The 27378-nt window shown below is 41.6% G+C and overlaps 1 protein-coding gene across 2 annotated transcripts in view; it reads right to left on the bottom strand.

Moving 5' to 3' along the window:
* mast3a (microtubule associated serine/threonine kinase 3a) overlaps positions 1-27378 on the bottom strand; it is a 276511-nt gene that overhangs the window by 3523 nt on the left and 245610 nt on the right. For both annotated transcript variants that reach the window (XM_084328022.1, XM_084328021.1), the window contains 4 exons: positions 22634-22857; positions 21346-21468; positions 14834-14970; positions 7679-7863 (listed from right to left, as the gene is read on the bottom strand). In XM_084328022.1, the coding sequence (XP_084184148.1) occupies positions 7679-7863; positions 14834-14970; positions 21346-21468; positions 22634-22857 (669 nt within the window). The remainder of the gene's footprint in view (positions 1-7678; positions 7864-14833; positions 14971-21345; positions 21469-22633; positions 22858-27378) is intronic.

Here is a 27378-nt window from a genome sequence, read left to right as displayed (position 1 = left end):
AGGAATTCTACCAATTCGCCTGACAAACCACATTTCTTCCAGGCAAAAGATAGCATGGCGCATATATGGCCCGCAACACATGTTTTTAAGAGAACAGCTGAAACCTCTCCGTCTGAAAGTCTAAAAAAAAACAAAATCAATTGATACACTGCAGGAGGGTTGATTATTCAGACACATTCCCCAGCAAAGGTTGCAATAGATACTGTGACTTTAGGTCACTGGTGCGTGCCCACCCACCCCCTCCTAATGTACAGTACCCTCCCCATCATATGTATATATTTTCTGTTAGGATCTCTGGGTAACAGTACTGTATATTTGCATATCGTATATGTGACAAATGTCATGTATGTCCCTATGTCATAAATGTCATGATGTTGTGTATGTCATAAATGTCACTATGAATTGAAAATGGGGGACCCTGATGTAAACAAGACAAAAGTCTTTCTCTGGTCTGGGGGGGTAGTGATGTCCCCAAAGGGACAACAGCAGGTCAATCTGGCATAGGACAGAACACAAACAACAAAAACACAGGGAGACAGACTGCTGATTTGGATGTCCTTTCCATGTGTGTGTGTGTGTGTGTGTGTGTGTGTGTGTGTGTGTGTGTGTGTGTGTGTGTGTGTGTGTGTGTGGAACTACTTAATGTTTTGTCTTATACATACCAACTATTCGCCTGTTTTATTCTCCACCCATCAATCATCCATAGCAACACTATATTATCACCGACATCCAAGTTGGGGGATCCCCTTTGAACTGCCCATCTGAGGTTTCTCTCCTCCACGTCGCCTCCTGTGGTGCTTTTTTCCTATTGCTAGGTTTTTAATGAGTTTTTCCTTACCTTCGTTGGGGAATGTCTGGGAGTGTTGCATATTTGGATTTTGTTCTTCTTGACGTGTTTAAAGAAGACTTGTACAGCCCATGGGGACATTACCTTGTGAATTCGGACACAAGCACCTAACAAGTGTTTCTGACTTGATGTACTGGTGAATGAATGAAAGGCTGAACATATTAAGAGAGGAGGAAGTCACTGTGACTCTGCCATAATGCAACGTAGAAATCTCAAGGACCTTCCTAGAACAATGGCTCCATTTCACTAATTGCTACTCTATGTAAACAGAACACGTCTTGAAGGAGTGATAACTAGTCAAAATGAATGGTGATTTTATTATTTTTAGTAGGGATGCACAATATATTGGTGACCATATCGGTATTGGTCCGATGAGAAAAACTGGGCAGATATACAGATATATAATAATGTTTATAGTGACTTGCATATATCGACTCTGAACAGTTCTGATATCGAGAGAGTTTCAGAATGGCCAGTAAATTACGGAAAAAGATTGGCTTTTTGTATAGAAATAGAGCCAACTTCCCTATGATTAGTAGAAAGAGAGTTGTTGAAGCAGTGTTCCTATCTGTTTTGGATTATGGAGATGTGATTTATTGACATGCAGCGGCTTCCACTCTTAACATATCCACCACCGGAAACGGCTTACGACGTGTTTCAAGGTCATGCGAATTCCGCCAATCCACGGCGTACAACGTTATTGAGATCATATTTCATTCTTTCGCCATGGTATTCATAATTCCCTCACCGAGCCTGGTCTGATACAGTGGGAGCCTGCAGAACAGTGCAACGCTTCAATACCGCCGCCTGGTGGATGATCGGGCGAGTTACCAAACCGGAAATGGATCGAGTCGATCTCCGTGCATCTGGGAAATGCGTCCGGCAGTCACATATTGTTGCGGGACTCTAGACACACATCCGTGTATATGGATCGCTGCCATAACTCAATAATCGATATGATTTGGTCGTTTATTTCGCCATACAATCCGGAAATGGATCTAGTCGATCCACGTCAAATAAGTGGGATCTTTTTCCTCCAGTCTCATCGGCGAACGGTAAGAGGACAGTAACGTATAAAGCATTTACTGACTATCACGGAATTATAAACGACCCCCCCCCCCCCCGTTCATCCGCGTATGATGAGTCATAACGTTTAGGATCGTATTCAGTTGGATTTTTTAATATAGCGTGTATCACGAATAAACTGCAATCGATAATCTATATTATGCGTTTAGGCCTATAACTAGCGTTCTAGGAATTACTGCAGAAAACGATAAAAACATATTTATATTCTAGACGGTATTTTCGTATGAATCTATGAATGAAAAAGTATAACGTTCCTACATCCTGAACGATAGATAATCGATGATGAATGGGCCATAGTAATGTCAATTTAGCAATACAATTTAAAAAGTTATAGCCCTGCAAAGAAGGTGAACATCTCCATAGGCTTATAGTGGTGGCAGAGAGTGGTATGAGAGGGGCAAACTGCGTGGCAGTTAATGTGTTAAGCCCTTAGACTCTGTTTATCATTCAGCCATTAGATTTATCACCGGTGATAGTTATGGTACTCACCATTGTATCCTATATAATAAGGTCGGGTGGGCCTCTCTGGCAGAGAGACGTAAGTTGCATTGCAATCTTTTTATTTATAAAGCCATAATTAGAGATTGTCCAGGGCGGCTACGTGGCGTAGTGGGCAAGGCACTCGCCACGAAATGCTGGAGACGCTGGGCTCGTCAGTTCGAGCCCAGCGCTCCACATTTGCTTTCAGTTTAGCTGGTCGTCCACAGTAATACACATTGGCCGTATTACGGGGAGGGAAACTGAAGGGTGGGAATCGGGCGTTGTGGACAGCGACTCCTACAGGTCGGTTGGTGCGCCTGCGCAGTAGAATCAGGAAGTGTCGGGGGCAGCGTGAGCCTCCCACGCGTTACTCCTCGCCACTGAGAGATCGAGCTGCGCAGGTGAAAAGATGCGACTGCTGTTACCTCAAGTACCGGAGGGGACTTGTGCTATGTATGACTTAGTCCACATTGCAGCCGGCTTGTGGGAGGCAAGAAACAGCGTCCGTGACAGGGGAGGGTTGAATTGGATGATACGAAATTGGGATGGGAGAAAAAATTGAAAAATGGGAGAAAAAGTGGATTAAAAAAAAAAAGAGATTGTCCAAATTATATTAGTTCTTTATTGGAATGGACCACTGGACCCTGTCGTACACAATCCAGTTTTTGGCTTACACTTAGAGTGCCTAGAATTTGTACTGAACTTGGTAGATCTGCTTTTGGCTTTTTTGCCCCTACATCATGGAATACCCTGCAGGAAACACTGAAACTAGACACTCCAGTGTCTATGGGTCGGTTTAGACCCTTAATGACCAATCAGGTCACCACAATATGTAATTGTTTTTAAATTATTACCTTAAGTGCTCTTAATTATTCTGATTGTCTGATGTCTTTATATTTATGAACACACTGTGACACTTGTGTATGTAACATCTCGACGGCACTGTAAATGAGTTTAATTACTCAGTGTATTATAGAGTATAAATAAAGATTGAATTGAATGAATATACATCGGTAAACATATCGGCTGGTGATGGTGATTGTTATTGATTGCATCAGTCGAGAGCAAAACTGGTATGAACAATAATGAACAACTGATAATTATTTCTCTGTCTAGCTGCCGTTGTGTGTGTTTCTTATTTTGGCCACACAAAGTTTGTTTAGGATGACATTTGTTTTATTTATACAGATCATATAGACATCCCTATTTGACTATGGTGACAGCATCTATAGAATGGCATCCCAGTGTGCCCTCAGAAAACTTGACATACTCCATCATTCCGCCATCTGTTTTGCCACTAGTGCACCCTTCACCACTGTGACCTTTATAACCTGGTGGACTGGACATCACACCAGAAGGCTTCTTCACTGGCTTCAAGTCATCTATAAAACCATACTTGGTAAAACACCTCTCTACCTCTCCTCCCTTCTGCACGTCTCCACTTCTGATTACAACCTAAGGTCCAGCAACTTCATCAAACTCACCATCCCCAAAGCCTGCACGGTTTCTGGCCGCAACGCCTTCCGATTTGTAGGGCTGACCTTTGATTTTATTTTTTGGAATTCGAAGCTTCGGGGGCGAGATTCGATTTTAATTCGAAGCTTCGAGATAAATTTTTTTTTTAATAATAATAATAATTTAACACTTTGGCTGCCATGGGTTAAATTCATTATCAACCGTAGGTTGCCGGCTCTATTTGTCTATAGAGAAAGTCCCCTTCTTTGCAGGGCTATAACTTTTTAAATTCTATTGCTACATTGCCATTATTAGGGCCCATTCAAAGTCCTATATGTATTGTTCATTGTGTAGCAACGTTAAACTTTTTCATTCACATATTCATAGTCTAATGTATAAGTATGTTTTCATCTCTTTCTGCAGCTTTCTCCAGAACGTGATCTATAGCCCCAAATACATTATATTGATGATGCAATACAGTTTTATGGCAATCAGCGCGATATAAAAAATTCCAACTAGACGTACTTCTAGAAGTTACTACACGTCATCTGATGTTGACCGGATGGGCTAGGGGGCGTTTATAATTCCGTGGGCAGCGTTATACCAATCATCTGTTGATAATAGCAGTTAGTATCGAAGACGGTAACTTTACACGCTAAAACTCACCCCAGTCTCCGCGCGCCGTTGGGCGATCATCGTAGAGTAGAAATTTTATCATTATGGGATGTAGATTTACCCGGTCCATCTCCAGCTTGTATAATGGTATATACGTCCAAATCATGTTGTTTATCGAGTTATTGGCAATCGATCGCTATGTAGTGTGTCGAGATCGAGTCCCGGAACCTATAGCTAGTGCCCGGAAGTAATACGGCCGACCAGCACAATCTCCGTAGCACTTCCTGTTAAGTGATTGCGCCGATCGGCCACCAGATGGCGCTCCTGAACCGCCAGAGAGCTCAGTGGGTCCTCCTGGTGGATCTCAGGCCAGCGGAGGGGAAATATGAATCCGATCCCAGATTTTTGAAATATTGATATTAAAGACGCTGTAAGGCGTCTTCGGCAACTTGAGCATGGCCGGGAATGACGTGTTTAGGCGTTTTCCAGCTGCCAAAGTGTTAATATTCTTTTGTATGTTGTGGGACTTGTACAGCACTTTGTTCAACTTTGTCAGTGCTGTAAAATGTAAACCTTTTTAAATCTTAGACAAACAAAACACTTTGCTTTCATGAAATATTGTAAGCCGTCATTTGAGGCTTTATAAAAGCAGCACAATGAACACAAATCTGTCAGTGCAGAGTCCGACCTCATCTTAAATAAACAGCACTCATCTTAAATAACAAACAGCATTACTTGTTGTAGTTAACAAAGAGAGGCAGAGTTGATTTTGCAAAGCAAAACAAAAAAAATATTTTTTAATTTTTTTTTTTTTAATAATCAAATTTTATTTTCATATTCGAATCCCATGCCCATCAAACGAAGCTTCAAAGTATTTAAGACAGCCCTACCGATTTGCTGCTGCATTTGACTGGAACACCTTACAAAACACCCTTAAACTCACTGCCCTCACATCGCTCACTGCTTTTAAACAAAATCTGCAACAAATCATAACCGACTGTTGCACCTGCTGACTGCCTCTAAATCGCACACATAGCCCTCAGACTCTTCTCTCCTCCCCCTAAGTCCCGTCACCTACCTCTCTCCTTCTCCCCCTTCTCTAACTCTAGTTATCACTCTCCATTTTTCCACTCTTTCCTTCTCTCACCATTCTTTTTTATTTTTTACTTTTATTTATAGCATTTTCAGCTTTTTCTGGCCACGCAGGACCGATAGAGGGAGAGAGGGAGAACGGGAGGAGAGGTAGGGAAGACATGCAGCAAATGGTCGCCGGGACTGGGAAACGAACCCGAGACGACCGCTTCTATTGGAGCGCCCTCTCTCCCTTATTTATTGTAATTTTCCTTGTATACTATTGCTACTGTAATTTTTGTAATTTACTTGTATGCATGTACATAACCTTGTTTTTATTGCAGCTCCCCCATTCCCTCAAAAGGCCTTTGCCTTTTGGTCAGGCTGCTTTTGTATATAAGAATTTGTTCTTACTTGCCTTGGTAAATAAAGGTTAAATAAAAATAAAATAAAAACATTGGTAATATGTAATATCGGTTACCAGGCATCGGTTATCAGTAACTATCTGCCAACATTTTCATATCGGCGCATCCCAAATTTGTTGTTATTACTAGGGATGCCCCGATCGATCGGCCAGCGATCGGTATCGGCCGATATTCAGTATAAATATGAGATCGGTGAATTCCGATAATTAGGGATGCTCGATATTGGCTTTTTTACCGATACCGATATTGTCCAACTCTTAATTTCCGATACCGATATCAACCGATACCGATATATGCAGGGTTTCCAGGTATACAATTAACATTACATATCTCTTGTTGTGGAATCAACACAACATTATGCATACTTTTGACAATAAATAAAATCAGAATTTGTTCTTACTTGCTTGCCTGGGTAAATAAAGGTTATAGAAATGTAAAAAAAAAAGAAAAATCTTTTTCTTTTTGAAAACAGATAGATATTTTTTGATATCACATTTTAACACATTAACTGCCACGCTTATATCCATCAATGTTTGATCACTGCCACCAGTCTAAGTCTATGGAGATGTTTACCTTCTTTGCAGGGCTATAACTTTTTAAATTGTATTGCTAAATTGACATTACTATGGCCCATTCAACATCGATTATCTATCGTTCAGGATGTAGAAACGTTTTACTTTTTCATTCACACATTCATACGAAAATACCGTCTAGAGTATAAATATGTTTTTATCGTTTTCTGCAGTAATTCCTAGAACATGAGATATAGGCATAAATGCATATATTAGATTATCAAATGACATTCCTACCGATGCTTTATTTTCACCGATCGTGAAAACGATCGATGACACGGAAAACATGATCCAATTCAGTTTAAGAATGATAGGGATGCCGCGTGCCGATCAATCGGCCAGCATGAGACCTCCGTTAGCTAGGTAGCTAACTGTTTTAACTAAATGACCCAGTAAACTAAATAGTTCACTTTATTTTAATACATGATGCATTGTCTAACGTCATCTAGCCGGCTAGCAGTAGCTACAGATAGCTCCTGATATCAATGTCTTATAACATAATTGACATTATTCGTAATTTTTTTTTACCGGTATATAAAACCAAAAACGATCGGTATCGGTCGATATGGCTCATAGACGATCGGTGATAGGTGGCAAAAAACGTGATCGGGGCATCCCTAGTTATTACAATAGCTGTTTAGTAGATTTAGATCTGACGTTTATCATTTCACATTGCAATCACTAACGAAATGAAGAACAATTGTCACAATTTAGTGATTTACAAAAGGTAACTTCACAGCTTCTGTTTTGAGAGCGGGTGCAATTTACCTCCGTCCACTACCCATGCAACAGAACAGAAGTGTGTGTTCTTTTTATATCACAACGTCATATTGAAATAGGACAGTTGGAGGGGATAGGAGACAAGTAACACAGATTATACACATGATAATCAGATGGCAGCAGGCCATTTTCACATCAGCCATTTTCACTTGCTATAGATGGGTAAACAAAGGTGTAACAATAGAATATAGAATAGAATAAAGAACATTCTTTATCTATTACAGAATAATAAATAGTCTATATCTATGGTCACACCTTTACCCATTTCTGACAAGTCAAAATGGCTGCAGTGAGAAGGGCCTACTCCCCAAGGCCGGCACCCAGGCCATCGTGCGTTCTTCTCTCACCTCCAGAGTGGTCCGGGGCAGGGGAGCGACAGGGTGTGGAGGGCCCAGGTGAGAGGCTCTGTGTGGGGGAGCCAGAGAGGCTGTCGCTGGAGGACTGGTGGAACCCGGAGGAGAAGCTGCGGCTGCTCTGCATGGGGGGGGCGGGGGTGTGTTTGGACAGCTTCTTCCAGATGCTGCGTCGCCTGCTGCAGAGACACAAACAACACACTCAGGCGCCGGTTACACCTTTCGTTTCATTTTCGTTTCATTGTCAGATGAGTTTCGCCGCAACGTGGCAGCCTCGAGTCACACTTTCGTTTTTGTCACCTGAGCACACTGATGTAGTACACTGCCAAAGCAGTAGGTGGCAGTAGGTGGCAAACATGAAGGCAATTTCAACCAATCAGAACTTGAATGTGCCTGCAAAGCAAATGTCAACAAGGCGGGCGCCTATGGGCGCCACCATCTTTTGCCTATTTACCCAGTGCAGCACTTCTTTTTCAGCAAAGTCTAATAAAAGTGCAATAAACAAAACGGATACATTCACTGTGTGTTCTGCCTGTCATTTGTTGATGAAACAAAACTAACATCAACACAAGTGACCACCAAGAGCGGATAGTTTAGTCTAAAAAAAGATCGGTAGCTACATTGTTAGCTGCATGCTAACGTCAATGGAATATGCCATTCTAATAGTATAGCATTGTGGCTAGAAGCTAACGTTAGCTCACGCTAGTTAGCCAGCACCAAACTGATGATATCGGGAGCTCCGAGCTATCAGTAGTTAGATAACATTAGAGACAACGCTGTGTGTATTAAACAAAGGTGAATAGATGACTGGGCCATTTTGTTTAATGCTTGTTAAGTTGAAAGAGGAGCTTTGAGCTAACAGGGTCTGATAGCTAGCCAGTGGTAATGCTAGCAGAATGAATGGATGTAAACTTTATTTAACATATTGCATAATGGGTACAATACAATACGGCTCAATACAAACAATTGTTAAGGGAATGCAGACTGTTGTAGCTTGAACTGGGGTCCTTATAACAATAACTTGACAACACATGGTAGCTGCAGCTATTTGGGACACGGAGCTATGTCCCAAACACACACACACACCCACACACACACACACTGTTTTCACCGGAAGGGCACGCAGATGGTATCTACTGCGCATGGGCGTTTTCGCAACAACGGCTCCGTGAAGGCTACACGACTGTTGTCGGCGAGTTTTTGGCGTTGCTCAAAAACGCAAACACAATTTAGCGTTTCAGCTAGGGCCACAACGTATCCACCAAAAAACGCCAAAAAACACATTTCTGTGTAAAAGGGACATGAAACGTATTCAAAAACGTATAAAAACGAGCACAAAAACACTGTGTGTAACATGCCCCTCAGACTCCAGTCTAGTAGAAACCTGCTGTCCAGTCTATACCTGCTGTCCAGTCTAGTGTCCAGTCTATAAACCTGCTGTCCAGTCTATAAACCTGCTGTTCAGTCTATACCTGCTGTCTAGTCTATAAACCTGTTGTCCAGTCTATAAACCTGCTGTTCAGTCTATAAACCTGCTGTCTAGTCTATAAACCTGCTGTCTAGTCTATAAACCTGCTGTTCAGTCTATACCTGCTGTCCAGTCTATAAACCTGCTGTTCAGTCTATAAACCTGCTGTCTAGTCTATAAACCTGCTGTCTAGTCTATAAACCTGCTGTCTAGTCTATAAATCTGCTGTTCAGTCTATACCTGCTGTCTAGTCTATAAACCTGTTGTCCAGTCTATAAACCTGCTGTCCAGTCTATAAACCTGCTGTCTAGTCTATAAATCTGCTGTTCAGTCTATACCTGCTGTCTAGTCTATAAACCTGTTGTCCAGTCTATAAACCTGCTGTCTAGTCTATAAACCTGTTGTCCAGTCTATAAACCTGCTGTCCAGTCTGCTGTCCAGTCTATAAACCTGCTGTCCAGTCTATAAACCTGCTGTCCAGTCTATACCTGCTGTCTAGTCTATAAACCTGCTGTCTAGTCTATAAACCTGCTGTTCAGTCTATAAACCTGCTGTCTAGTCTATAAACCTGCTGTCCAGTCTATAAACCTGCTGTCCATAAACCTGCTGTTCAGTCTATAAACCTGCTGTCTAGTCTATAAACCTGCTGTCCAGTCTATAAACCTGCTGTCTAGTCTATAAACCTGCTGGCTAGTCTATAAACCTGCTGTTCAGTCTATAAACCTGCTGTCCAGTCTATAAACCTGCTGTCCAGTCTATAAACCTGCTGTCTAGTCTATAAACCTGCTGTCCAGTCTATAAACCTGCTGTTCAGTCTATAAACCTGCTGTCTAGTCTATAAACCTGGTGTAAACCTGCTGTCTAGTCTATAAACCTGCTGTCTAGTCTATAAACCTGCTGTCCGGTCTAGTAGAAACATGCTGTCCAGTCTATAAACCTGCTGTCCAGTCTATAAACCTGCTGTCCAGTCTATAAACCTGCTGTCCAGTCTATAAACCTGCTGTCCAGTCTATACCTGCTGTCTAGTCTATAAACCTGCTGTCCAGTCTAGTAGAAACCTGCTGTCTAGTATATAAACCTGCTGTCCAGTCTATAAACCTGCTGTCCAGTCTATAAACCTGGCGTCCAGTCTATAAACCTGGCGTCCAGTCTATAAACCTGCTGTCCAGTCTATACCTGCTGTCTAGTCTATAAACCTGCTGTCTAGTCTATAAACCTGCTGTCTAGTCTAGTGTCCAGTCTATAAACCTGCTGTCCAGTCTATAAACCTGCTGTTCAGTCTATAAACCTGCTGTTCAGTCTATACACCTGCTGTCCAGTCTATAAACCTGCTGTCCAGTCTAGTGTCCAGTCTATAAACCTGCTGTCCAGTCTATAAACCTGCTGTCTAGTCTATAAACCTGCTGTCTAGTCTATAAACCTGCTGTCTAGTCTATAAACCTGCTGTCTAGTCTATAAACCTGCTGTCCAGTCTATAAACCTGCTGTCTAGTCTATAAACCTGCTGTCCAGTCTATAAACCTGCTGTCTAGTCTATAAACCTGTTGTTCAGTCTATAAACCTGCTGTCTAGTCTATAAACCTGCTGTCTAGTCTATAAACCTGCTGTTCAGTCTATACCTGCTGTCCAGTCTATAAACCTGCTGTTCAGTCTATAAACCTGCTGTCTAGTCTATAAACCTGCTGTCTAGTCTATAAACCTGCTGTCTAGTCTATAAACCTGCTGTCTAGTCTATAAACCTGCTGTCTAGTCTATAAATCTGCTGTTCAGTCTATACCTGCTGTCTAGTCTATAAACCTGTTGTCCAGTCTATAAACCTGCTGTCCAGTCTATAAACCTGCTGTCCAGTCTATAAACCTGCTGTCTAGTCTATAAACCTGCTGTTCAGTCTATACCTGCTGTCTAGTCTATAAACCTTTTGTCCAGTCTATAAACCTGCTGTCCAGTCTATAAACCTGCTGTCCAGTCTATAAACCTGCTGTCCAGTCTATAAACCTGCTGTCCAGTCTATACCTGCTGTCTAGTCTATAAACCTGCTGTCTAGTCTATAAACCTGCTGTTCAGTTTATAAACCTGCTGTCCAGTCTATAAACCTGCTGTCCAGTCTATAAACCTGCTGTCCAGTCTATAAACCTGCTGTCTAGTCTATAAACCTGCTGTTCAGTCTATAAACCTGCTGTCTAGTCTATAAACCTGCTGTTCAGTCTATAAACCTGCTGTTCAGTCTATAAACCTGCTGTCTAGTCTATAAACCTGCTGTCCAGTCTATAAACCTGCTGTTCAGTCTATAAACCTGCTGTCTAGTCTATAAACCTGCTGTAAACCTGCTGTCTAGTCTATAAACCTGCTGTCCAGTCTATAAACCTGCTGTCCAGTCTATAAACCTGCTGTCCAGTCTATAAACCTGCTGTCCAGTCTATAAACCTGCTGTCCAGTCTATAAACCTGCTGTCTAGTCTATAAACCTGCTGTCCAGTCTATAAACCTGCTGTCTAGTCTATAAACCTGCTGTCTAGTCTATAAACCTGCTGTCTAGTCTATAAACCTGCTGTCTAGTCTATAAACCTGCTGTCTAGTCTATAAACCTGCTGTTCAGTCTATAAACCTGCTGTTCAGTCTATAAACCTGCTGTCTAGTCTATAAACCTGCTGTCCAGTCTATAAACCTGCTGTTCAGTCTATAAACCTGCTGTAAACCTGCTGTCTAGTCTATAAACCTGCTGTCTAGTCTATAAACCTGCTGTCCAGTCTAGTAGAAACCTGCTGTCCAGTCTATAAACCTGCTGTCCAGTCTATAAACCTGCTGTCCAGTCTATACCTGCTGTCTAGTCTATAAACCTGCTGTCCAGTCTAGTAGAAACCTGCTGTCTAGTCTATAAACCTGCTGTCCAGTCTATAAACCTGCTGTCCAGTCTATAAACCTGGCGTCCAGTCTATAAACCTGGCGTCCAGTCTATAAACCTGCTGTCCGGTCTATACCTGCTGTCTAGTCTATAAACCTGCTGTCTAGTCTATAAACCTGCTGTCTAGTCTAGTGTCCAGTCTATAAACCTGCTGTCCAGTCTATAAACCTGCTGTTCAGTCTATAAACCTGCTGTCCAGTCTATAAACCTGCTGTCCAGTCTAGTGTCCAGTCTATAAACCTGCTGTCCAGTCTATAAACCTGCTGTCTAGTCTATAAACCTGCTGTCTAGTCTATAAACCTGCTGTCCAGTCTATAAACCTGCTGTCTAGTCTATAAACATGCTGTCTAGTCTATAAACCTGCTGTCTAGTCTATAAACCTGCGGTCTAGTCTATAAACCTGCTGTCCAGTCTATAAACCTGCTGTCCAGTCTATAAACCTGCTGTCCAGTCTATAAACCTGCTGTCTAGTCTATAAACCTGCTGTTCAGTCTATAAACCTGCTGTCTAGTCTATAAACCTGCTGTCCAGTCTATAAACCTGCTGTCCAGTCTATAAACCTGCTGTCTAGTCTATAAACCTGCTGTCTAGTCTATAAACCTGCTGTCCAGTCTATACCTGCTGTCCAGTCTATAAACCTGCTGTCCAGTCTAGTAGAAACCTGCTGTCCAGTCTATAAACCTGCTGTCCAGTCTATACCTGCTGTCCAGTCTATAAACCTGCTGTCTAGTCTATAAACCTGCTGTCCAGTCTAGTAGAAACCTGCTGTCCAGTCTATAAACCTGCTGTCCAGTCTATAAACCTGCTGTTCAGTCTATAAACCTGCTGTCTAGTCTATAAACCTGCTGTCCAGTCTATAAACCTGCTGTCCAGTCTATAAACCTGCTGTTCAGTCTATACCTAATGTCTCGTCTATAAACCTGCTGTCCAGTGTATAAACCTGCTGTCTAGTCTATAAACCTGCTGTCTAGTCTATAAACCTGCTGTCTAGTCTATAAACCTGCTGTCTAGTCTATAAACCTGCTGTCTAGTCTATAAACCTGCTGTCTAGTCTATAAACCTGCTGTCTAGTCTATAAACCTGCTGTCTAGTCTATAAACCTGCTGTCCAGTCTATAAACCTGCTGTCCAGTCTATAAACCTGCTGTCTAGTCTATAAACCTGCTGTCCAGTCTATACCTGCTGTCTAGTCTATAAACCTGCTGTCCAGTCTATAAACCTGCTGTCCAGTCTATACCTGCTGTCCAGTCTATACCTGCTGTCCAGTCTATACCTGCTGTCCAGTCTATAAACCTGCTGTCTAGTCTATAAACCTGCTGTCTAGTCTATAAACCTGCTGTCCAGTCTAGTAGAAACCTGCTGTCCAGTCTATAAACCTGCTGTCCAGTCTATAAACCTGCTGTCCAGTCTATAAACCTGCTGTCCAGTCTATACCTGCTGTCTAGTCTATAAACCTGCTGTCCAGTCTAGTAGAAACCTGCTGTCCAGTCTAGTAGAAACCTGCTGTCTAGTCTATAAACCTGCTGTCTAGTCTATAAACCTGCTGTCCAGTCTATAAACCTGCTGTCCAGTCTATAAACCTGGCGTCCAGTCTATAAACCTGGCGTCCAGTCTATAAACCTGCTGTCCAGTCTATACCTGCTGTCTAGTCTATAAACCTGCTGTCTAGTCTATAAACCTGCTGTCTAGTCTAGTGTCCAGTCTATAAACCTGCTGTCCAGTCTATAAACCTGCTGTTCAGTCTATAAACCTGCTGTCCAGTCTATAAACCTGCTGTCCAGTCTAGTGTCCAGTCTATAAACCTGCTGTCCAGTCTATAAACCTGCTGTCCAGTCTATAAACCTGCTGTCTAGTCTATAAACCTGCTGTCCAGTCTATAAACCTGCTGTCCAGTCTATAAACCTGCTGTCTAGTCTATAAACCTGCCGTCTAGTCTATAAACCTGCCGTCTAGTCTATAAACCTGCCGTCTAGTCTATAAACCTGCTGTCTAGTCTATAAACCTGCTGTCCAGTCTATAAACCTGCTGTCCAGTCTATAAACCTGCTGTCTAGTCTATAAACCTGCTGTCCAGTCTATAAACCTGCTGTCTAGTCTATAAACCTGCTGTCCAGTCTATACCTGCTGTCTAGTCTATAAACCTGCTGTCCAGTCTATATACCTGCTGTCCAGTCTATACCTGCTGTCCAGTCTATACCTGCTGTCCAGTCTATACCTGCTGTCCAGTCTATACCTGCTGTCCAGTCTATACCTGCTGTCCAGTCTATACCTGCTGTCCAGTCTATAAACCTGCTGTCTAGTCTATAAACCTGCTGTCTAGTCTATAAACCTGCTGTCCAGTCTATAAACTTGCTGTCCAGTCTATATACCTGCTGTCCAGTCTATAAACTTGCTGTCCAATCTAGTATAAATCTGCTGTCCAGGATAAACTTGCTGTCCAGTCTAGTATAAATCTGCTGTCCAGTATAAACTTGCTGTCCAGTCTAGTATAAATCTGCTGTCCAGTATAAACTTGCTGTCCAGTCTAGTATAAACCTGCTGTCCAGTATAAACTTGCTGTCCAGTCTAGTATAAACCTGCTGTCCAGTATAAACTTGCTGTCCAGTCTAGTATAAACCTGCTGTCCAGTATAAACTTGCTGTCCAGTCTAGTATAAATCTGCTGTCCAGTATAAACTTGCTGTCCAGTCTAGTATAAACCTGCTGTCCAGTATAAACTTGCTGTCCAGTCTAGTATAAATCTGCTGTCCAGTATAAACTTGCTGTAGACCATAAATGCCTCACCTGTCCTGTCCGTCCTTCTTCTTGCTCCTCTTGCTGCGTCGCGCCATCTTGGACTTGTAGCTGGTCTTCCTGGCAGGACCCACCTTGATGGAGGTGTTCTCTAGAGCGGTGGTTTGCAGGGTCACCTTGTTACCACTCTGAAGAAACACAACAACACACATTGGTTTACTAGGCAGTGTTTCATGCAGTCTATAAATACATTTATATTACAATTAGAGGTGGGCATAGATTTTTTTTTAATCTAGATTAATCTATCTGCAATCCTGGATTTAATCTAGATTAATCTAGATTAAAATGGCTAAAAAAAAAAAAAAAACCTGCCGAAGGCATTCAAAATATGTGTGTTCTACCCAAATAATGACCAGAAGTAAGTCCTTACTTTTTCTTTCCTCCTTATGTTTCTCAGGCCAGGTGGCCCATTACACCATGAGCCCATCTCCCGTTTCCAAAATACATTACAGACTGTTTGAAAAAGCTGTTTTGCTATGATAATTGGTAATGAAATATCAAAATAATGTTCAATAAGATGTACTTGTGTTTAATAAGTTGTTTTATTCAGAAGTTAACACAAATAAATAATATTACCAGTACAGTACAGTATCTAGCACACTATCTAGCACACTCTCAGGAGAAAAACAGAAAGAATCATTTCAAACTTGAACTATGTGACATGGCTTGAATCAACTGCTCCAGTGGAGTTGCTCAGTGGCCAATGGTGTCAACTGTGGTTGTACTGGGCAGCTCCCAGGTGTGAATGGAACTGTGTGAATGTGAAGCAGGGCGTTCCTGAAAAAGAGCATCTGTGCTCAGCGAACCTACCCTGGGTAAATAAAGGTAAAAAAAAAAAATGAAAAAAAAAAAAAAAAAAAAAAATTTAATGCGTTAATTATATTATTTGCGATACTAGTATAGCGTTAACGCAGCACGTTAACGCCGTTAACGGCCCAGCTCTAATTACAATACACGTATATGTAGATTGAAGTATCCCATTATAAGAAGCAGGGTCACCTTATAACCACCCTGTTTCAACAATCCAGAGAAAACCAATACCAGTTTATTGGATTAGCTATTCATTAATCAGTTTAATGTGAAACTGGTGTATTAATAAATGTTTTGCTTGTTGTTTTGCACATGGTAAGCAAATGACATGCCGCTGCATTATACTTTATTATTCGTTTTTTTTTTTTAAACTTAAATTTTTATTAAAGGGGAACTATTTTACTATTTATTTCACTATTTGGGCACTTTTACACAATTCCTGTGAGTCTATGGAACACCTCTGTAATATATATATATTTTTTTTATTCATTGTTTTGTATTTCTAATCAAGTCCTCAAAAACAGTATTTTTCTACCTCAAGATCTCGAGCTGTTTTGAGCCTGGGCTCCTAAACCACTGCGCGGCTCGGCCCCGCCTGAACATTAACATGCAGCGGTGTCTCTCTGACATCACATATCAGCACATTTCAAATGACTCAGTTCAGTGAGGGTGAATATTGTGAGAGGAGAATTGGAAGAATGCGCCAATATGAGAATTTTGAGACATAGATCATATTAATATAAGTTCACATAGCTAGGAAACAATGCTAAACACTCAAAAAGGCCATTTATAAGATAGTTCCCCTTTAAACATTTATAGACATACACATATACAATAACATCAACAACACTATTAAACAGACATAAACAATAAAGAAAAAATTTTATACTCAAAAACAAAATAAAAATACTGACTTGAGCAGAAATTCCACAAACATAAATAATAAAATGGAAAAACATAAAACAGTTGTCATACCCTAAACAAAAATTTAAATAAAAAAGCTAACTAAAGCAGCATTTTGTGACATGGGTTCAGAGACCCTCCTTGAACCTCTTTCCTCCTTTACCCTTCGCCCTCTTGTGTTGCATTTGGTTCTTCCTCTGTTATGTCGTTTTCGTTCCCCTTGTAATCCTCCCACTTTCCCCATCTTTCTCCAAATTTCTCTTCCTGTAACCTCAGCATGTGTGTTATCCTCTCCATATCCTGTATCTCCTACTATTCCTACCCATTGTGCTATTGTCGGTGGGTCTTCTTTGTACCACAGTCTTGTTATTGCTTTTCTGGCCGCTATCAACATTATCTTTATTAAATATTTGTCCCCCCCTTGTATTCCCTCGTGTGTCAGGTCTCCTAAGTAAAGCACCAGTCCCGTTTGTGGTAACCCGTATCCTAATATTCTGTTCATTGCCTCCCCTATGTCCTCCCAATATCCCTTCAGCTTCTGACATCCCCAGAATATGTGCGTGTGATTTGCCCCCTCCTTCCCACACATCCTCCAGCATGCTCTTTGTGTTGGTGCATATTTTCCCTTCAGCTCTGGGGTTATAAAGAATCTGATTATGTTTTTCCATCCAAACTCTTTCCATATCCTCGATCCTGTTGTTGAATGTTGCACCTCGCATATGTTACCCCATTCCTTCCCTGTTATTCCTATCTCTAGTTCTCTCTCCCATTTCTCCCTTATGTAATCGGTCGTGTGTCCCTTGCTGGTCATTATAGCCCGGTACAGTGCTGATATTACCCTTCCTTTCCCTCCTTCGTATGCCCTTACTATCATCCTAATTATTCCATTCTGTTCTTCGTCCTTGTCCCCTCTTATTTCTTTATTATAGTAATCTCTAATCTGTAGATATCTGAAGTGGTCCCTGTTTTCTAGTCCAAATTTCTCCTTAAATTGTTGTAATGTTTGCATTTCCCCCTTCTCTATCAATTTGCATATCGCTGTTGCCCCCCCCCCCCCCTCTCCCACCTTCTGAATCCATGGTCCAACCTCCCTGGTTTGAATCTCTTGTCATGTGCTATCCATCTCAGAACCCCTGTCTGCTTCTCAAATTTGTGTGTTTTTACTACTCTGTTCCATATGGTCAAGGTGCATTTGGTGATTGGATCTAACAGTCCCTCTTTCTCTTTGCATAGTTCCCTATCTCCCACCAGAGCTTGTACCTTGTATCCCTCCCCTTCTTTTTCAATGTCTTTCCATCTTGCCTCATACTTGTCGTTACACCAGCATGTCACTGCTCTCAGTTGTGCTGCATAATAGTAATCTTGTAGGCTGGGTACTGCCATCCCTCCCTCTTCCTTTGGTAGTTGTAGTGTTTTATATCTGACCCGTGGTCTTCTCCCCGCCCATATGAACCTCGATATCAGTCTGTCCCACTCCCTGAATTGATTCTGTGGTATTTGTATCGGTAGTGACTGGAACAGGTACAGTAACCTTGATAGTATGTTCATTTTAATGACCTCTATTCTTGAATTGAAGTCCAAGGGCATTACTGTCCATCTCTCTAAGTCTCTCTTGATGTTCTGATTTATCTGTGTATAGTTCGCCTCAAACAGTTTCCCCACCCCTCTCGTGATGTTCACCCCTAAGTATTTAATCTTGTCCATGTCCCATCTTATCCCGTACTGTTCCCTAATTTCCGTCGTTGGGGTATAGTTCCATGCTAAGGTCTGTGTCTTTGTCACGTTTAGTTTGTATCCTGAGTAGTGGCCATATTCCTTCAGTAGATCCATCAGTGCCGGGAAGCTCTTGTCTGGTTGTCTCATGTATACTATCACGTCATCTGCAAATAGGCCTAGTTTATATTCCGTTCCCTTTATCCTTACTCCCTTGATGTCCTCGGTCTGTCTGATCAGTTGTGCCAGTGGTTCTATGAAAACGGCGAAGAGCGTTGGTGAGAGACAACATCCCTGTCTGGTAGCCCTCTCTAATCTGATTCTATCCGTGAGGCTGCCATTCACCTTAACCCTCGCTGTCGGTTCTTGATATAGTGCCTTGATCATCTTCATTGCCCTCCCATTCAGTCCGAACCTCATCAATGTTCTGTATAAAAATGTCCAGCTCACACTGTCGAATGCTTTTTCTGCATCCAGGCTAATCAGTACCGCGCTACCACCTTGTTTTTGTATCTCCTCTACTATGTGTAATGTCTTTCTCACGTTGTCCTGTGTCTGTCTCCCTTTAATAAATCCAGTTTGATCTTCATCTATAATGTCTGGCATAAACGTCTCAAATCTCTTTGATATTATCGATGTATACATCTTGTAATCCACGTTGAGTATGGACACGGGTCTGAAACTACTACATAATTCTCTATCCTTCCCTTCCTTCGGTATCGTGGTGATTATGGCTTCCTTCCACGAGGGGTCATTTTGCCCTCTTCCATCGTGTGTCTGAACGCCGCCCCTAACATGGGTGCTAATTCTGTTCTAAATGTCTTGTAGAATTCCGATGGGAATCCGTCGCTCCCCGGAGATTTGTTGTTTTTAGCTCTACTAATTGCCTCTTCCAGTTCTCGTTCCGTAATTATTTTATTTAATTCTTCATTCTGTTCTTTCCCTATCGATGGTAACTCTAGCTTCTCCAGATATGCTTCTATTTCCTCTTCTCCCTCTGCTTTTGGCTGTGTGTATAGTTTCTCATAGTATTCTGTAAATGTCCTCTCTATTTCAGCTGGGTCCCTCAATATTTCATTAGTCTTTGTATCCCTTATTGTGTGTATCGTGTTCAACTTCTGTTGCGTCCTAATTCTCCTAGCCAACAGTCTGGTCGCTTTTGGTCCCCCTTCATAGTACGTTTGTTTCATGAACCTCGCTTTCTTTTCTATTTCCGTCAATAATTCCCTATTTATCCTGGCCTTTACTTCTTTGATTTCTCCAAGCGTTTCCTGTTGTTTTGATATCTGGTGTCTCCCTATTATTAGGTTTTAACGGACATTAGGTTCAGTGCCACACCTTACCACTCATCCCTGTGGAGACATTGGCACAGCTGTCTATTTGTGGGACATTGATGTGTATTTTATTTTTAAGTGATGTTATTTTTGCCTGTTGTGTGTAATTGTATATAGGTTGTGTATGTTTTTTTTTGTATCTGGACCATGAGTCCGTATTAAAGTTTGAATTGAATTGATTTGATACACACCCATTCACAATGGCAAGCAAGGAACCCATCTATTAAAAAGGAGAACCCACTAAACTAGGTGCCCTCAGTCCTCGTCTATTAAAAAGGAAAACCCACTAAACTAGGTGTCCTCGGTCCTCCTCCTCTATTAAAAAGGAGAACCCACTAAACGAGGTGTCCTCGGTCCGCCTCGTCTATTAAAAAAAGAGAACCTACTAAACTAGGTGTCCTCCTCGTCTATTAAAAAGGAGAACCCACTAAACTAGGTGTCCTCGGTCCTCCTCGTCTATTAACACTTGAGTGCCACGGACGTGTTTTGTCATGCCGACCTTTGAGTGCCCCTGACGCTATATAGCGCTTGTTTGTCGTATTTTTTTTTATTGGCGATTTTAATTCATATTTCATCAATCGAGCCTCGGGTTAGTGCTGCAGAGTCTCTCTGAGCTCAATTGGGAAGATACCACCCCCTATCGTCTCTCCCTGTGTAACTGCACCCCATTACTTTACACTGACGAAGGGGGGGGGGGGGGGGGCAGTTTCCTCATTAAACTTTTTCCGTCGAGCCAACTGAAGAATCCATTGTGCTCGCCGGCCCGGAAAATGCGTGGATTATGTATTTACAGTACCCAACAATGTAATCAATAAGCGTGATCGATATTTGGAATGGCGATTAGGAATTGGAATAATTTTTTTGGATAACATCTGATCTAAGGTAAGGAATCTATTTTACCAGTCTTAGGATAATCAGAGCTATTTTCACAGAGATATAAGCGTTTGCCCTATGTGTGTGTGTGTGTGGCCGTGCGAGCGATCAGGAAATGAGATAATCGATATTTCAGCCCACTTCTATAGCGTGCATAAGTACACATATACTATCGATAATCTAGCGTTTATTTGAAAACTATTCATAAATAGGCAGAAAAATTACAAAGTTTTTGTGTATTCCAGAATATTCCAGTAAATGCCTTTTATCACGGAATCTTTATATTTTCCTTGAAAACGAGGGCTTTTCAAAATGCTATAAAACGGAAATGAAGCGATTAAAAAACAATCAGTTTCGACAATGTTGACTGCAAACAAGTCATTGATAAACGACGGGCAGATTAGACATAATTTAAGACCGAGATTATGCGTTCACAACGCTATCATTGAAGTGGGTGCTGGCATTCAACCACGTTTTACCATGTTAATGGCCGGTAATCAAAGTGTTAAAAAGGAGAACCCACTAAACTAGGTGTCCTCGGTCCTCCTCGTCTATTAAAAAGGAGAACCCACTAAACTAGGTGCCCTAAATCCTCGTCTATTAAAAAAGAGAACCCACTAAACTAGGTGTCCTCGGTCCTCCTCGTCTATTAAAAAGGAGAACCCACTAAACTAGGTGTCCTCCTCGTCTATTAAAAAGGAGAACCCACTAAACTAGGTGTCCTCGGTCCTCCTCGTCTATTAAAAAGGAGAACCCACTAAACTAGGTGTCCTCCTCGTCTATTAAAAAGGAGAACCCACTAAACTAAATGCCCTCCTCGTCTATTAAAAAGGAGAACCCACTAAACTAGGTGCCCTCGGTCCTCCTCACCTTCAGCAGTAGCTCCACCACCTCAGTGTGAACCAGTCCCTGGACTGACTCTCCGTTCACATGGGTGATCAGATCACCTGCCCTCAGGCTTGCCTCATGAGCTGGACTGGCCTCCTCAACACACTGTGGACACACACAAACACACGCAGGCATACACAGGACCAGACACACACACGCGCGCACACACACACACACACACACACACACACACACACACACACACACACGGAAACAAAGACACATGGTTTTCATTACCAGGCAAACAAATATGGGTAATAATAATAATAATAATAATAACCGAAGGAGCTATAAACCACTATAAATAATTACTGACAATTTTATTGTAGAATCAGTTCTGAAACCAGATGTTTTAAAGGTTATTCAGCAACTATAAAGTTGATAATATCCATGCACAGCACGACATTAGATCATTAAAAACAACCATGCATGTAAAGTCTGTCCTACATGATCACAGTTAAGATCAGGACAACGGGAACAAGCTGGGAATGATGGTGGAAACGCTGGAAAGCAGGAATCTCTATGAAAAACGATCTCTCTTTTTTTATGATGGATTACGCATCTGAGGCAAGAAGTATGTCTGTGCAGGGTGTTTTTTATGGAGTCAGGAATATAATGGAGACACAAATAAAGGAGGCGTCTAGGTCAAATCCACCATGACAGTTTAGACTAGTGTGATCTGATGCTGGCAGTAAGGTAAGGCGTAAGGGTTAAATTATCCTTTAAAGGAACACGCCAACATTTTGGGAAATTTGTTTACCGTCTTCTCCAGAGAGAGAGAGACAAAAAGATAGATACCAGTTTCCTCTCTGTGCGTTCAGTAGAAAGCTATCTGGCTGCACGTTAGCCTAGCTTAGCACAATGAATGGAAACGGACAGTGCCGGTTAGCCTTCGGGAGAGGTGTTAGTTGGACAATGCCTAGGCTAACCGGCACCGTCTGCTTCCATGCATTGTGCTAAGCTAAGCTAACGTGCAGCCAGATAGCTTTCTACTGAACGCACAGAGAGGAAACTGGTATCTATCTTTTTGTCTCTCTCTCTGGAGAAGACGGTAAACAAATTTCCCAAAATGTTGGTGTGTTCCTTTAATGGCGGGGGGGACGAGGGGCTGATCGGTTATTTCATTTGATCCTTGTTTTTCAGAAACGCATCCTGTGCCATCAGATAAATAACAGACAACTACAGTAAAAAGAACAACAACATCATCGTCGTCATCGTGGCACACGCGCAGCATCATGATGTACGGGGTTGTGATGGGAGGATGACCTACCCAGACCATGTGGTGCACCGTGTAGACGTCGCTGTCCCCCATGTAGACCCGGATGGCCCGCAGGGCGAAGCCAAACCTCTTGCCAGAGCTGTGGATCACCACCGGAGGCCTCAGGCTGCTGATGCTGAGGGACAGGTCCCGGCTGGGGGACGAGTCCCGGGACGACGGGTTGGAGGATAGTGACAGGGACGACTTGGGACTGGTAGGAGGACCGGGCGAGTCATCTGGACATGGGGGGGGGGGGGGGGGGGGGAGGAGAGATTGAAGAAAAGAAGATTAGGGTCTATATAGGAAGTCTTCACAGCCTCTTCAGGTGGGGTCAAATATTGTTCAAACGCTTCTTCTTTTTCAAGCAAAAGAGTGAGTACTTTTTTTTTTAACCTATATTGGATTATTATTAGGGCTGTCTTAAATACTTCGAAGCTTCGTTCGATGGCACAAGCTTCGAACAAAAATCGAAGTTTAAAAAAAAAAAAATAATAATAATATATATTCTTTTTACTTCGATTTGTGTGTGTGTGTGTGTGTGTGGTGTGTGGTGTGTGGTGTGTGTGTGTGTGTGTGTGTGGGGCCATTGGGTGGGGCCGGGGGACAAATACACTGGAGGAAAGTAACCCAGCTCAGCACTGCCCAAATTATATCACTATTGCCTGTTTGAAGGATATCATCCTCAAACACATATACACCTGTAGAATTCCACACATAAGAAAGAAAGATACTGGGATGAATAAACAAAATAGGAAATAAAATGTAGAAATGCATGCAATACATAAATAAATATGAATCTCCATATATGAAATAGAACATTAGAAGGTGCTACTGAGATGTTTTGGTGAGTTCTTTGTTTTTTTGTGGAAGTAGCCCTTCTTAAAAATGCATAAACATTCACTGATAATTTGTCTGTAGTGGAGTCTACAAGGTCTACATTGCCGGACAATGTAGAATCCGGACCTTGTAGACTGACATAATTCTGTGCATAGTTTAGTCTACACAGGCCATATTTCAAATAATCTAAATCTTACTTCATTCATCTTAAACATTCTTGAAATCCCATGAAATCTGAAGTTGTTCAAACGACAACAGCGATCCACCTTGAATTAAATCACACAACCGAGTGAAACCTTATTGGCTGCGTCACAGTCACGAAAGGGGCTACTTAATTAATTAATCCAATCCACTTCATTTATAGAGCACATTTAAAAACAACAAAGTTTACCAACGTGCTGTACAAGTCCCACAACATAAGATAAAAAAAAGAAAAAAAAAATTCCGAAGCTTCGAATTAAAATCGAAGCTCGGCCCCGAAGCTTCGATTGCCAAAAAAAGCTTCGAAGGTCAGCCCTAATTATTATTATATTTTATATATCAATGCCCCATAATCACATTTCTGTGCATCTCATATCATGTTCCCACTGTGAGAACTGAATTTGGGAAAAATGTGTTCCTCCTGGAACCGATTACAAAAATATCTGAAGCTATATTCCCTCAATGAAATTGATAATTATAAAGAAGGAATTAGACACCTGCTTGCCATGGAGTGCTTTTAAATTGTGTCATTTCCATTGACATTTATAGAAATGCTCCTTTTTAGTATTTGTGTGCTCTTACCATCTTGTTTTATTTATTTATACATTTTTATTTGTGATTGTTTCATGTTGTATTATGTGAAACTATCTGTATGGTGTCTTCTTGACCAGGGCCCACTTGAAAAAGTGATTGAAATATCAATGTGATCACCCCGGTTAAATAAAGGATAAAAAGAATACAAATGAACTGCATGGTGCTCTAGAGGGCACTGTAAATGCATAAATATAGCTTCACAAAGAACACAGGCTGACATAAATAGCATGATTAATGACATAATGCAGCACCATGTTTGTGGCCAGAATAATTTTTTCTATTTTATTGTATTCATGAAAAATTAAAGACCAGTAAAATTAAGACTTGAGGTATCCTTCTTTTATTGATGAGAGTTCTGCCGTTTCTACTTTTTCAAGATTGTCCAACATTACTTTGGGCTGAGCACCCAGAACATTTGCCCTTCTGTTTATTTGGACAATCAACACCCTTTATTTGTGCTTAACACTTTAAGTGCCGAAAACGTGTTTAGGCGTCTTTCCTAGCCATGCTAAAGTTGCCGAGGACGCCCTAACTCGTCTTTAATATCAATATTTCAAAAATCTGTGATCGGAATCATATTTCCCCTCTGCAGCCTTCACACAGTTCTGAGCTCCTCTCAATCCTCTAGCGGTTCAAGAGCGCCATCTGGTGGCCGATCAGCAGAAGCGCCAAACAGGAAGTCATGTGGATGAAGTGGTGATCACCCATATTACTTCCGGGCACTCGCTATAGGTCCCGGGACTCGAGCTCGACACAATACATAGCGATCCGTTGCCAATAACTCGATAAACAACATGATTTGGACGTATATACTATTATACAACCTGGAAATGGACCGGGTATTTCGACATCCCATAATGGAAAACTGTCTACCCCACGCTGATCGCCCAACGGCCCGAGGTGACTGGGGTGAGTTTTAGCGTGTAATATTACCGTGTTCGATACTAACTGATCTGATGAACATATGACCCACATTAGATGAATGGTATAACGCTGCGCACGGAATTATAAACGCCCCCTCGCCCATCCGGTCAACATCAGATGACGTGTAGTAACTTCCAGAAGTACGTCCAGTTGGAATTTTTTATATCGCGCCGATTGCTATCAAACTGTATTTCATCATCAATATAATGCATTTGGGGCTATAAATCACGTTCTGGAGAAAGCTGCAGAAAGAGATGAAAACATACTTATACCTTAGACCATATTTTAGTATGAATATGTGAATGAAAAAGTTTAACGTTGCTACACCATGAACAATACATATAGGACCTTGAATGGGCCCTAATAATGGCAATCTAGCAATAGAATTTAAAAAGTTATAGCCCTGCAAAGAAGGGGAACTTCTCCATGTTAAATAGAGCTGGCAACGGATGGTATATCATGAATTTAGACTTAGGCAATCAAAGTGTTAAGATGCATTCGAAAGTGCATATTTGTTGTTTTCATAAACATGTATTTTTCTACAAAGTATTTTTTCTCCTATCTCTCCTTCCATCAATTATGCACCTGTTTTCCTTGTATGTAAAGAACTGTCACTGGGAGTTGGAAAAGCACTTTATAGATAAACACGGCACACTCTGGTCTCTACAGTCTGTTGACGGTGGCGAGAGAGACAAACAGGTTGGAGTCAATTCGTCTGCAGTCTATTAGCCCAGTAGGGAATGTACTCTTCACAGGAACATGGAAGCAATGCAGTGGTAAGATACAACTAAGAATATAAACCCCATTCAATGACTACAGTATAAACACCAATAATCACAAACAAAATACCCTATTTTCATGCAACTACAAACTACTACATACTTACAAACGACTTACTATAACCTATACAATTAATTTCAATCATTAACACTCACTTCAAGCTAAATATTCTGTTTCAAGATTTATATTGGCTTAAAATGCTGGATAAACTACTTCCCACATGAAAAAGTGGGTAAACTTGAATTAAACTGGGTTTTGTTTAGGGATGTGAATGACTTTTGCTAGTCGACGTCGATCTACTAACAAGTCATTGTTTTTGTGAGCATTTACCTTTTTTAAGATTCTGATGTAAACCTATTCGGTTAAAAACGCACTATAAGTTATATGGCTTAATTCACCACAAATGCCCAACCCAGATAGGCCTATTTATTTCCCCATATCAGATATGATTAGATTTGACACACTATATTACCACCATTCCAACAGACTGCTGCTCTATCCTTTCAGCACCACATTGCACGGAGCGGAGATGGATGCTCCCTCTCTGTTGTGTTCTGTATAACGGTATGCGGCTACATCGACCCGTTGTGTCCGACTGTCTAGTTATGGCTGTTTTTAATTCATTTTCAATGAGGATGAGTATCAGTTTTTTGGACAGGGTTGAGCTGTGTCCGTCACCGCCAGATTTGTATCAGTTTTGATGGACATAAAGGTTTGGAGAGGGTTAGGGCTGTACCGATTGCTTCGAAGCTTCGATCATAATGTTGACATTCAAATTCTAAATCAACATTAGAGTTTTTAATTTTTAATAATTTTTATTTTTTTTATCTTTTTTTGTTGTTGTGTCTATTCAATCTGTTTAAACCAATGGGGGTTTTCTTCACAGTTGCAGTTAAAGATTAGGCTACACTAATATTATAATTTTTTTTTTTTTTTTATATAGTTTTTCTCCCATTTTCTATTTTTCTCCCATCCCAATTTCGTATCGTCCAATTCTACCCTCCCCTGTCTCGACCGCTGTTAGGCCATGCCTCCCACAAGCCGGCTGCAATGTGGACGAAGCCTTACATCACGTGTCCCCTCCGGTACTCGAGGAAGCAGCCGTCGCATCTTTCACCTGCACAGCGCGATCTCTCAGCGGCGGGGGCCTGCGTTTGGAGGGCACGCCGCCCCCGTCGCTTCCTGATTCTGCTGCGCAGGCACACCACCGACCTGTAGGAGTCACTGTCCACAACGTCCGATCCCCACCCATCAACTTCCCACCCCCTAATACTGCCAATTGTATTAGTATGAACGACCAGCCAAGCTGATAGCAATGCGGAGAGCTGGGCTTGAACCCAGCGTCTCCTGCATTGGTGGCGAGCGCCTTGCCCACTACACCACCTAGCCACCCCACTAATATTATAATATTATACTATAAG

This window comes from Notolepis coatsorum (assembly GCF_963971535.1).
Source record: "Notolepis coatsorum genome assembly, chromosome: 13".
Classification (NCBI taxonomy): Eukaryota; Metazoa; Chordata; class Actinopteri; order Aulopiformes; family Paralepididae; genus Notolepis; species Notolepis coatsorum.
This window is presented reverse-complemented; position numbering and strand designations above follow the sequence as displayed.